Below are 13,326 nucleotides of genomic sequence, written 5' to 3' on the forward strand. Positions count from 1 at the left end.
GGATTAATGTAGCGCTTCTTCCCTGGCGGACGTCCGTGTGGTACTGATGCGGCACACGGCTGCCGCATGTAGTACACACATGAACACGGATATCTCCGGTACCGTTTTTTCCAGTACTGGAAATAAACTGACATGTGAAACCGGCCTTAAAGAGAGCCATTTTTAACATATTTAATATACTGGGTTTTTTTCTATAATTTTTTGCATACACCATTCAATTTGAAAGTATACCTATTAAAAAAAATTTTTTGATTTAGTACATTCCATGATAAGCTCCTTCATATTGATGTACTTAAGGTACCATTTATTCAGTAAAATAACAAGCTTAGTGATTGGCTGCAGGGATCACATGCACTGTAGTCATGTAAATAAGAACAGACTAGCAACCAAAAGGACTCACTGATGGTAACAGCTGTGTCTTATTTTAGACATCTGCAAGCCCATAATGAGAAACTGCCACCACCATGACATTTAGAAAATATGCACGACTACCAAAGGCACAGTCTGATAGGAGCACCTTCTCTTAAAAAAAAAAGCGGTAGATCTTTGAATTCATGATACCATCAATGAAATACAGCTCCCTGACACAAGGAGCTCTCATGTTGCCTCACATAAGGACACTACCACCATGTTTCACTGTAGGTACCATGTATGTTTCTAAATTAAATTTATTAAATAGTTTGCCTATACTGAAATGTGGTAGTGGCGGCAAGTGTCCTTATGTGGGGCTGCATGAGTGCTACCGGTGTCGGGGAGCTACATTTCCTTGATGGTATCATGAATTCCCACATGTACTGCTCCATATTGAAAGAGAAGATGCTCCCATCTCTCCTTGTTCTTGGTAGACGTGGACTTTTACAACATGACAATGATCGAAAACACACATCTCTGGCATTTCTGAAAAAGAACGTTGTAAAATTGATTGAATGACCAAGTCTGTCTCCTGATCTGAACCCAACTGAAACACCTATGGGGAATTCTAAAGAAAAAAGTTGAACATCACTTTCCATCCAGGCTCTTAAGGATGGTGCTCTTGAAGAATGTTAAAAGATAGATGTTGCAGTATGTCCCCAACTTGTTAAATTCATGCCCTAAAGACTTGTTGCGGTCTTTCAAAATCATAGAGGTCATACAAAATACTAGATGTAGTAGTTATTGATGTGGGGTGTATTCATTTCTGCATCAATTAATTTGAGTAAAACTAAAGATTTTGAAATGAAAGATATAGTAACAACCTTCCCTTCATTTTAAACTACTCATGTCTCAATTAATTTTACATTTATTGGTATCTTTTTATTTTTGACATTTACCGGTAGCTGCTGCATTTTCCACCCTAGGCTTATACTCGAGTCATTAAGTTTTCTGTTTTTTTGTGGCAAAATTAGGGGGGTCGGCTTTTACTTGAGTATATACGGTATCTACCATGTTTTTAATAAAATATGCTCCTACTGATTCCACCAAAATAACGTTCCCATTAATAATGCCAGGAGATTGGTTCAGTAATACGGTATATAATTTTAGAAAATACATTGTAAGCTCTCCTTTTCAGCTCATCCACGTGATACATTGCTAGACATACAGTAGTGGTGGCCTATTACTGAAAGACCTCTGGAGGTCCATTTTATGATCTACTAGTAGATCAGGACCAAGTGGTTGTTTCCTCTTTTGCTGTAAGTTATTTGACTGCTCCAATGAAACATATTTCATGTCTTGGGTACAGATATTTAAATAGATGTTGGGCTATGAATGGATCTGGTGCTGCAGAATCATACACTGTGTGCTGATAGTTATAGATGAGTGACACTGGGGTTGTTCCTGGCTCTCCGAGTTTCATGTGATGTGCAGATTAGTGGAGAAGCTGGATTAACATTTACTGAAGGTCATTACAGTTTTAGAAAACTGCCAGTGAAAAGGTCATAACAATGTTTACGGTTTTAATTTGTTTGTTACAGGGAAAGTAGTAACTACACTGCTAATTTGTAATGTGTCAAGTCTAATATGCCAGCTCCTTCATTCTTGTGCAGGAGATTACCGTAATAAGATTTTGCTGGAGTTATTGTTTGCAGTCTTCCTTTATAAGAGCTTCTTGACAGCTGTCTTACCTGTGCAGACAAGAATTTCAAGTGGTGAATGTGTACAGATTCCCACATCCTGCCATAGGGAATGGAGCAGAAAGTAGAAAACGAACAATGCCACATCCCTAAATAGCGCACAATACAAGTAATAGGGTATTTAAATGGTTGCTGCCAGCTTCAGTTTTTTGGGAGCCAGCTTTGTTCCCCACCATGATAAATGGAGGCAGATTAATAATTGCTTCGAGCATTTACATTACAAAGATGTAGGTTACAAGAAAATGAACATGTGGCTTCCAGCACTGTTAGTATACTCACATATTATACTTTTCTTATAGGGTTTTATAATCTTCTGCAGCACACTGGTTTTATGGGTTCTCGATTTCACAGGTCTATAATAGTTGTACCAAGGAACAGATGTTTAGTAATCAGTGGTGCTAGAATACAGAGATGGTAATCTGTGGCAAATAAGGTTTATTGTCCTTTATTCTGTATTTAATGCTGTAAAAAGATCCCATTATGTGTAAAACATAACAGTCTTTTTATTTCTGTTTGCTTCCAAAGCCATTGAGATGATGTGCGTGTTCCCCGCCTAGCTGGATGGAGAGAAGTTTCTACAATGTCATGTAAACACTAGTATCAATCCAAAATCACTGGGAACACAGCGGGAAAATGGAAGAACTCTATAAAGAAACACCAGACCTGCAAATGGACTTAAATAGCAGCCCCTCCACCATTCCAAACAAACTGGAGAATGGGGTCGCACAGCTGATAACTGCAGAAGCCTGGAATATCAATTCTTCGGGTTTGATGAAAAAAGCACTCTCCCCTCTTGTTACGGTGCCAGCTGCCCCTGTACTTAGCCCCTCAGCCGATTCCCAAAGTGGGGTAGCACTGAAGGTGGCTGCAACTGTTCTTCAGCCTATTTGCTTGGGAGAAAGTCCCGTTGTATTGCCAATACATTGGCAGGTTGCTGGTAGCACATCACCACAAACAAACACAAACGGCAGCACACCTTATGTGGTAACCACGCAAGGTCCAGTTCCACTGCCTGTTCTTTTGGAGCAGCATGTTTTTCAGCACTTGAACTCTCCATTAGTGTTGCCTCAAGCACCTCCATGCTCTGGACCTACCATCCAAAACCACCTTTTTCCTGGAACTACTACTAATATCGGTCAGTCACAAATATTTGACCAGAAGACATCCAGTCCAGTCCAGGAATCTGTACTGCCACCAGTTTTTCACACACCAGGCTTTACAGCTGTACTACAAGATTTGTTTCCACCATCAGGTTTAGGCACACACTCTCCTTGTCATTCATCTCCAGATTTTGCATCTGCTAATATAAACTCGGTCCCCCCTCCAGGCTTCAGTTCCCCTTTATCTCCTTTAGTTCCACCTGCCACACTTCTGGTACCATATCCTGTCATTGTTCCCCTACCAGTGCCTCTGCCTATACCAATACCAATCCCAATACCAGTGCCACAGACTGAAAAAGACTGTAAAGGAAATGTGGACCCTCCTAAGTGCAATGTAGAAATTCTTAGGAGTTGCAAAGCTACTCAAACCACCCTAGAGAAGGAAGAAGTGAAACCTTTCGAATTCACAGCAAAAACAGAATTTCCACAGTTCCATCGACACTCTGTCATAAAAATAAATAACGAAAATGAAGCACTTGATCTTTCTATGAAAATAGAACCCTTGGTTAATAACAATGATATAAGTACAGAGGTACTCCAGGAAGATGGCGTTTTAGATCTGTCTGTTCCTGTGCACAAGAGATGTGCAAGCACCAGTACTCAAGTTGGCACGTCTTCATCAAGTATATTACAAAGGGACCCTGTAGGTCCTTCTACAGGTAAGAGCTTCCTTGCTACATTTAACCCACCCTTAGTCCATAACGAACTGACCCAGAAACATGACAGTCGAGTCATCTGCACCAACACTGCTGAAGTTTTACGCCAACAAAAATGGATTTCCGAGCCAAGTAGAGCTAGTTATGAGCCTAAAATGTCCAACAACATTGAGCTAGTGAGTAGTTCCCAAACAGCAAAAGTCATTGTTTCCGTAAAAGATGCCATTCCGGCCATATTTTGTGGCAAAATAAAAGGCCTTTCCGGTGTCTCAACAAAAAACTTTTCCTTTAAAAGAGATTTGCCACAGGACTCAGTGTTGCAGAGCTACGATGTGAAGAATCAGGGAGAGTTGAGGGAAAATGCTGACGCTTTACGAAAGCCAGTAAAAAATCGAGGCATGAAGCTAAAGAAAGTGAATTCCCAGGAGATACATATCCTTCCAATCAAAAAGCAGAGACTGGCTGCTTTTTTTCCTAGAAAATAATACGTGCCCAAAAATACAGTCCAAGAAGCTGTGGAAAGAAAAAGCCTACTAATACAAAGATCACAGGAGACTTATGCCATCTTGTTGACCCTAGGATTACAAAGACATTTTTTGTAATTAATTTTGTAGAGGCAAGAGCGGAATATGTGCTCACTGAGAAAGTGACTACCTTTACCTTTAAGAAGAACCTTTGTAAGTTATTATGGTTGGGACGTGGGGGAGGGGGGTTAATTGGGTAAGACTAAAAGGTAATTAGCTACCATATCTACTATGTTCTTTTGTAACTTGTAATGGGCAACAAACAATTTATTTTTGAGCAAATTGCACATTTTATGCAGCTTTTACTAGACTGATGGGTTGGCCAGAGCTGTTTTTACTGCCAAGATTTGCTTATATGCGGTATTTAATATGACTAGCTACATTGAATATTTAAAATAAATGTTTGTTAAGTGTTCATGACCCACTGCCTTATACCTATGTCATGTATCCAGATATACACAAAATCCATATATAGAAAATGCTCTTCAGTTAAGTGAGGGCAGAACATGGATATTGCTTTTATGGTTAGAGAATAATTGTCACCAGCATTTAATCCATATAATTGGTATCTGACCATAAAGCATTCGAATATAGCTCAAAATGTAGGATGGCTATTCAGATCCCAAAGCAAAAGAAGAATAAAGTAATAGAGAAATGTTATACCTATGGGACAAGGAGAAGACAACTGAGCCATTGGTATCTTTAGAGGTCTAAAATTGGGGGATGAGTTTTTTTGCATTGGTGGATGGCCACCTTCCTTCCTTGGCTTATTTCATTGTGTGACCTCTGAACATTGCATTATGCTCAATTGCCTTTTCTTCCTAAACCAGCTGAACATTATGACCAGGGCTTATGAACCATACTAAGGCTCAAGCCTTTCTTAAAAGGTTTGATTAAGGTGGTTACCACTTACAAAATAAATACCCAATATACACAACTTTACAAACTGAAATTTATCACAATCGTCTCAGCATAGAAGCAGTCAGCTGTTACATAATACACATTATATAAAAAATAAAAATAAACAGACAACCAATTTCTTAAAGATACGTACATCCAAATCAAATGAGGATAAACGTGAGACAAGCACCACTGGAATGGCATAGAAGGATTGAGCTCAAACTCCAAGCGATGGTTCTAGATGTTTTACACGCATCAATACTGAGATGATGTAGATTTTATCTAAAATTTGTATACGTTATGGATTTGGCACTACGAGAAGAACATTTGTGTATTCTGACTGATTTGTCACAGCATTGAAGCTCTAGCGCATGTGTTGCCATCATAGATCATACCATTACATTAAGTGGTGCCTACTAACACAAGCAGTGTGCATATTTCTTAGAGATAAAACTGGATCTTCAGCCTTCACTGTTACATCTCACTGTAGACAAAAATAATTTGCACATTTTATACCTTTGTGTAGAAAATAATCTTCCAGTAATGTCTGGTGAAAATCAATTTACGTCTCCTACATTATCTAGATAAAGGGTCTATGGACACTTATGTCACTCAGTGAGAAGAGAGAACTGCCCCCGTTAAAGGAGCACTAAGCAGAGCAAATGCACAAAAATATATCCTAATTGTTCTCCCAATCATTGCTCCTATGTTTCAGGAGGTCAGGCATGTCCTTCTCACTGGTCAGTGTCTGGCTGTAAGACAACTCTCTGCAGCCAATTCTTCCATGATGTGCCCTCTTTGATGCAGAACAAACCGTCTCTTTGCTAAGATATCAGGGCTGCAACTAGTCACAAACTCAAGAAGAAACGGTTATTCAGGAGCTGAATTTCTGGGATCTCTGCAAGATTTCTACAGGTTTAGGATTATGCAAAATTCTGCAGTCTGAAACTGTGAGGGTAACTGTAGTTCTTGCATAAATATTCATTTCCCGGTTTACTATTCCTGCATATGTACGCCTTTTCTCTTGGTAATTCTTCACAGCCTTTTTGCAGTACGAAGAGGCATCACATTACTCAATTTCATGCAGTCATATGAAATAATTTAATGAATGCAACTACATTCACTACTTCAGTTCTGACAGGGCATTATTAGATATGCTAGCTTCAAGACAAGTCATTTTGGTGACAAGTTCCTTTTAATCGTTCTGTATTTTCTGTTTAATTAACATAATGGAGGAAATTAACACACAAATGACAGAACACTGACTGTAGGTAAGTATATGGAAATTTTACGAAGAAAGAGTTCTTATACGGATACTTAAAAGGAAGCTGTAAGAACACAATGACTGTTCAAACAAAGTACAGGCGCTCAGTGCGTCACAGCAGGACCAATCCTTTATATACATCTCTGCCCTTCTCTGGCTCTATGAAGCCAGAGCTGTCAATCAAAGAAAGGGGGTGTGAAGGTGTATACAATTGGCTGGCACTGCCCTGAAACACCGAGTGGCGGGACTTCTGTCATTCTGTTGAAGATACGATTTATTGATGCAAAATCATGTCCCAATAAACCTGTATGCAAGTCTAAGGACAAAATGCATACACCCATAACTCTACCTAGACATCTTACCGGAGTCAGTCTCACCCAGACATTTATTAATGCTTCTACATCGGGGTTATAGGACACAGATCACCAAGAAGACACCACAGAAGCAGTGAAACCTATCAGGGATACGTGCAATGTGAATGGTTTAATTCAACCATAGTCTGTGAGAAAATCAATAATATAGACAGTGTTTCAGATTTCTGAATATTAAGTGCGATAATAGTGCTATAACTGTTCCTAGTGTGTGCAATATCCGATTTATATGGGATCATCACAGTACACGGTTACATACCTTATCTATCGTTTTGATTTTTATTTCATAAATCAATTGTACACATGAAAATAGGAAATCTGCGTCTTTCTCTGCCAGAACTGATCTTTTATTTTCAGAATTCTCAATTCTTGTGAAGACAGATTTTTGCATTACTGGGATGGGACTTAGTGTTCTTCTATGTACAAATGAGGAGGGAGGAGCTCTGCCTCTAGCTCCTCCCTCAAATCTACAGATGCGGAAGCTCCTCCTCCTCACTTGGTGTTCATAAAGTTCTATGTACAAATGAAAAGGGAGGAGATCTGCCTCTAGCTCCTCCCTCAAATCTACAGAGGCGGAAGCTCCTCCTCCTCACTTGGTGTTCATAAATTTCTATGTACAAATGAAAAGGGAGGAGATCTGCCTCTAGCTCCTCCCTCAAATCTACAGAGGCGGAAGCTCCTCCTCCTCACTTGGTGTTCATAAAGTTCTATGTACAAATGAAAAGGGAGGAGATCTGCCTCTAGCTCCTCCCTCAAATCTACAGAGGCGGAAGCTCCTCCTCCTCACTTGGTGTTCATAAATTTCTATGTACAAATGAAAAGGGAGGAGATCTGCCTCTAGCTCCTCCCTCAAATCTACAGAGGCGGAAGCTCCTCCTCCTCACTTGGTGTTCATAAAGTTCTATGTACAAATGAAAAGGGAGGAGATCTGCCTCTAGCTCCTCCCTCAAATCTACAGAGGCGGAAGCTCCTCCTCCTCACTTGGTGTTCATAAAGTTCTATGTACAAATGAAAAGGGAGGAGATCTGCCTCTAGCTCCTCCCTCAAATCTACAGAGGCGGAAGCTCCTCCTCCTCACTTGGTGTTCATAAAGTTCTATGTACAAATGAAAAGGGAGGAGATCTGCCTCTAGCTCCTCCCTCAAATCTACAGAGGCGGAAGCTCCTCCTCCTCACTTGGTGTTCATAAAGTTCTATGTACAAATGAAAAGGGAGATCTGCCTCTAGCTCCTCCCTCAAATCTACAGAGGCGAAAGCTCCTCCTCCTCACTTGGTGTTCATAAAGTTCTATATCATATCCTCAGCAATGTAATAATCTGTCTTCACTGGATACACATTTTACCAGTAAGTTGAGAATTGTAAGAATGACTGATCAGTCCTGGCAGAGAAAGAAACAGATTTATCTGATAAAGGTATATTACAAGTTTATTATTTTCTTGTGTATGATTGATTTATTAAAAAAAGTAAAATGACGGCTACTCTTCAAATATCAGCCAACCATAAATTTAACAGAACTTAAATAAATGTCTCCATTAATTGTCATCAGCTTGGATGTCCATCAAGATATGCATATCTTTTTGTGAAAGCCATCACCAATGGCATCTCTAAAAGTGACAACATGCACCAAGTCATAGAAAGAGTCATTTGTTACAACTGCCGCATTATGCAATCATCCTCATGTTATTTGGGAATGTGGCATCGACATGAAAGAGGAAACATTTTTAACTTAACATGCTAAGTAAAAAAACAAAACAATTGGCAATGGTGCTTTTATAGAATAACGAAAATTACATTATATTTCTGCTGGAACCTGAGAAATAACTGAAGTAAGCCTTCCATTGCAAGCTGCTGTAGAAAATACACATTAACTTTCTTTTTACATATACATTATATCACTTGTATGTACATATACAAAAGGTTGTACGAAATTGAATAAAAAAAAAATAAATCATGTTAACACTGCAGATTCCTGTAGAAACAGTCCTGTCCCTAGCTGCACTATTACATACATTCATTGTGCTGGGGAAATGCATTGTACATTCTTCTCCCTGATCTAGAAAACGGTTGGCAGCAACACAAAATGAATGGTGCTCAGAGATACATGGCGAGACTGCATTCTCTGTACATAGAGCGGACTAGAAGCTGTATGTATAAGTGGAAATAGAGCGTACACTATATACAATATACACACTGGACACCTTAGCGTATTGCATAGAACAGGGAATGCTTTGCCAGGAACAGATCACTAAGATGAACACATCAACAGTACTAAGTACAGAACGTACTGTGCGTCTGGGATATGTGCACTGTACAGATTATTGCTATGGTTTTACCCAGGTCATTTGGCCCCATAAATATAACACAGAGGTAAGAAAATACACTATATACTATACACTAGGCAAATATCGCAATACATGGTCAATGTGTGTCACTGAAAAGTGTCAGTGACTACAGGTCACATATTACCGCGGAATGATTACGGTACTAGATGAGCTTAGGGCATCAGGTTCTGATCAGTCTAAATTACGGTACGGAGGCTCGAAGGGAACCACGCTCCAGGTGCCATACCTCTATTATTAGGGTGTAAATGTAGGCATTACTGTATAGGCAGAAATTCTTTAATATACTTTAACCTCTCCATAATAGCCCATGAAAAAACAAGTTGTTAAAGAACAAATTGGGGATTGTCAAGTATGAGCCTGGCAGGTTCTGTAAAGGTCTGTTCTGTCAATCATGCCTATTATAACAAATCTTCATAAACCTAAGAAAAGGATACTCTAAAGTAATGTTACTTTAAGAATGAAAAAGATGTCAAATAATCAGCCAGATTGTCACTCTTTAACACTGTGATGCTGAGAGGGAAGATGGGCTTTCAATTGCTTTCTGGAAGGCAATACCTATAAGCATTATTCCCAAATCATCATCATTATTAGGAACAAAAAGCAATTCACATTGGCAGGAAATATTCCATATGACTACTACCTGGACCCCTACTTGTCACCCCAGTCTGTATGCACCATTATGTTACACTTCTATATGAAATATACCTATACAATACTAGGGGTTTAATCTAGAAAAGCATATTACATGAGAGCGTCCTTTATCTCCACCTCTCCTCTCTCATGCTATAGAGATTGTGTTTTGGCATCAAGAGAAGAAAAATGGTGAAAAACAAGAGTACCCACCACTAAATGTGGTAAACCTAGCTGTTGGGATAGAGAGGTGACATAATCCAGTTACGAAAATCCTGAGATTACTTACATTAGAAGAATTCAGTATTACCGTGCAACACCAGGAGGTGACTGTGGTTCATACATCTGATTTATATCATGGGATTGCAGAACCATTCTAAAACCATGAAAGAAAGCTCATCCACAATATTTTCTTACAGCTGGCGCTGCCAATGTCGCTCTACTTCACTAGAAAAGGGTTTATCTGCTTCCTCAAAATTAATGAGCAAAAGGCAATATTAGATGGGTAGGGTGTCAGACTTTCCATTCCTCCGATACAGTAGGTGTGCTGGTATTGCAAGAAGCCTAGTGCTACACGGCGACATGTGTCACATGACACTGAAATCGTACTGTCACATTGGATGTAACGACTTTTTATGGTGTCACATTGTGACCTGTGACTGTGCCACAGAGTCACCTGTAATCCCAAATGTGTTGGATTTTGTCGCTGGGCACAAAACAGGCGACACACTTGCCAAAGAGTTAAATGCAAGTTGCATATGAAAAGAGACGTGTCTGTAACTTGGCTGTTTTATTTACAGCAAAACTAAGAGCCCTAAAATAGATGTGCGACAGCCAGTAGTAGAAAGATACACGTTTTTGGTTGCACGACTTGTCATAGAAGATGTTGCCACATAGCCCAAACCTAAGGAGCAGCCAAGTCTGATTAACACTATTGACACAAAGCTACAGTGCCAGGTACAGCTGATACTAGAGAGACATGGTAAATAATGAAAGGGATGCAGCACCTCATACATCAGGTTCGGGGAGAGTTGTACACCACCGAGTGTAGGGATGGCAATCCTATCCTCAGGATAACTTGTAGGACATTCCTTCTCTACAGTGGCAGGTACAGCAGATACTAGAGATACAGCCTGGGAAATAAAGGGATGCAGCGCCTCATACAACGGGGTCAGGGAGAGTTGTACACCACCGAGCGTAGGGATGGCAATCCTATCCTCAGGATAACCTGTAGGACATCCTTCTCTACAGTGCCAGGTACAGTAGATACTAGAGATACAGCCTGGGAAATAAAGGGATGCAGCGCCTAATACAACGGGGTCAGGGAGAGTTGTACACCACTGAGCGTAGGGATGGCAATCCTATCCTCAGGATAACCTGTAGGACATCCTTCTCTACAGTGCCAGGTACAGCAGATACTAGAGAGACAGCCTTGGAAATAAAGGGATGCAGCGCCTCATACAACGGGGTCAGGGAGAGTTGTACACCACTGAGCGTAGGGATGGCAATCCTATCCTCAGGATAACCTGTAGGACATCCTTCTCTACAGTGCCAGGTACAGCAGATACTAGAGATACAGCCTGGGAAATAAAGGGATGCAGAGCCTCACACAACGAGGTCAGGGAGAGTTGTACACCACCGAGCGTAGGGATGGCAATCCTATCCTCAGGATAAACTGTAGGACATCCTTCTCTACAGTGCCAGGTACAGCCGATACTAGAGATACAGCCTGGGAAATAAAGGGATGCAGCGCCTCATACAACGAGGTGGGGAGAGCTGAACACCACCGGGCGTAGAGATGGCCCATGCTATCCTCAGAATAACCTGTAGATCTTCCCTTCTCTACAGTACCAGGTACAGCAGATACTAGAAATACAGCCTGGGAAATAAAAGAATGCAGCACCTCATATAATGGGGCTGAGAGGAGCTGAACACCACCGAGCGTAGGAATGGTCCATCCTATCTTTAGGATAACCTGTAGAAATTCCCTTCTCTACAATGGAAACTGCTTTGGGGCCTAGCCTTTTGGTTCATAGTTTGGTAGGGATTTATACTTGTAGATGTTACATGTTTGCCGCTTACAAGTGCCACAGTAGTGATCGACAACAGAGGAATACTGAGGTTTTCAGAAAAATACTTTACATATTTAGTGTCTGCATTATATTACAGAGGAGGTATATTTTAGCGCTGAAGGAGTCGGCGGCTTTGAGGTAAATCCAATAGTCTCACTTGTGCCCTCAATACTTCCCCTGTTTGAGTCTTTCAATGTGATAACATAGTTTCAATGCTGGGCCAAGTTTCAGTCCCATATATTTCATTATCATATCACTCCGAAGTAACAAAAAAGCAGGTCCATCAATTTCCTGAGGGGAGAAAAATAAAATTGTACAGAATTAATGCACAGTCATATAAAAATGATTACATTGTACAGCACATAATGACACCCCATGTCTCATTAGGGCACTTACTGGATCTCAGTATATAGAAAAGTCTGCATTGTCACTTATGTGTTATGTCTGTTGGAAATATTTTATTTCTCCAATTTCAGCAACAGAACTTTTAATACTCCTGTATGTAGTTAGTGCAAGTCCTCAGGATAAAGCAGAGGCAGCTGAGAATGGCGTGACGAACACAATGCCTTTGGAGATTCAGGCTCTACTCTATGTCGGAGGTGCAGAATCTATGGCTGGGGGCAACATGCGGCCCTCAACTATTTGCTCACATATGCCTGACAGTGGCTGGTGGCTATTCACTGAATTTTCAATGATAGAGAATAGAGGAGTGTCCGATAGGGGTGGGCATCTATTAAAGGGAACCTGATAGTTGATTAATGCTGGAGAAACCACAGTCAGCATGAATCAGAGCCAGAGTGCAGCTAGGTATGTTTTCCTCTGAAATGCTCTGTTCCCAGCTGGCTTTTCCCCGGGTCTCTGTAGGTGACTGACAGGTCACTTCCATTTGCACATTGGGACAGACCTATCAATCACCTCAAGTGGCATTGGTAAAACCAGGCTGGGGGCTCTCCAAACTAGATTTTCTCTGAAATACTCCAGTGTTTCATTGAAAAATATACCAGTCCAATCGTGCATCCAGAATCTGGATTGGGCAGCATGAATCGACTGACAGGTTCCCTTTAATAGTGTACTATGTGATCATGTCATGATCAAGGTAAAAAGTAGATTGGGTAAAGAAGTGGCCTACCATAATCATTGCAGGTTATGGAACAAAGGGAACACTCCACTGTGTCAGCGTCTCACATTAGCTACAATGGAGAAAGCCAAATCCATGGTCTCTTCCTTTCTGGATTGTGAGGCCCGGTAGCCTCTTGATAGGTGGGAATCCTAAAAATTTATATTGGGATGTTTATGA

At 40.6% G+C, this 13,326-nt stretch overlaps 2 protein-coding genes across 4 annotated transcripts in view; one reads left to right on the plus strand and one right to left on the minus strand.

Annotated features, from left to right (window-relative positions):
- Positions 1 to 4,871, plus strand: part of RAI2 (retinoic acid induced 2) — a 105,713-nt gene extending 100,842 nt beyond the window's left edge. The window contains exon 2 of the mRNA XM_069757334.1: positions 2,637 to 4,871. Coding sequence (XP_069613435.1) covers positions 2,745 to 4,412 — 1,668 coding nt within the window. The 5' untranslated portion in view covers positions 2,637 to 2,744 and the 3' untranslated portion in view covers positions 4,413 to 4,871. The remainder of the gene's footprint in view (positions 1 to 2,636) is intronic.
- Positions 4,872 to 6,428: 1,557 nt separating this feature from the next.
- Positions 6,429 to 13,326, minus strand: part of SCML2 (Scm polycomb group protein like 2) — a 141,457-nt gene continuing 134,559 nt past the window's right edge. For 2 of the 3 annotated variants that reach the window (XM_069757332.1, XM_069757333.1), the window contains exon 14: positions 8,738 to 12,320. In XM_069757332.1, the coding sequence (XP_069613433.1) occupies positions 12,195 to 12,320 (126 nt within the window). In that variant the 3' untranslated portion in view covers positions 8,738 to 12,194. Of the gene's footprint in view, positions 12,321 to 13,326 lie in introns of all 3 variants that reach the window. The other variant, XM_069757331.1, reaches the window with a different exon arrangement.

The sequence above is a fragment of the Ranitomeya imitator genome, chromosome 3, assembly GCF_032444005.1.
Source record: "Ranitomeya imitator isolate aRanImi1 chromosome 3, aRanImi1.pri, whole genome shotgun sequence".
NCBI lineage: Eukaryota > Metazoa > Chordata > Amphibia > Anura > Dendrobatidae > Ranitomeya > Ranitomeya imitator.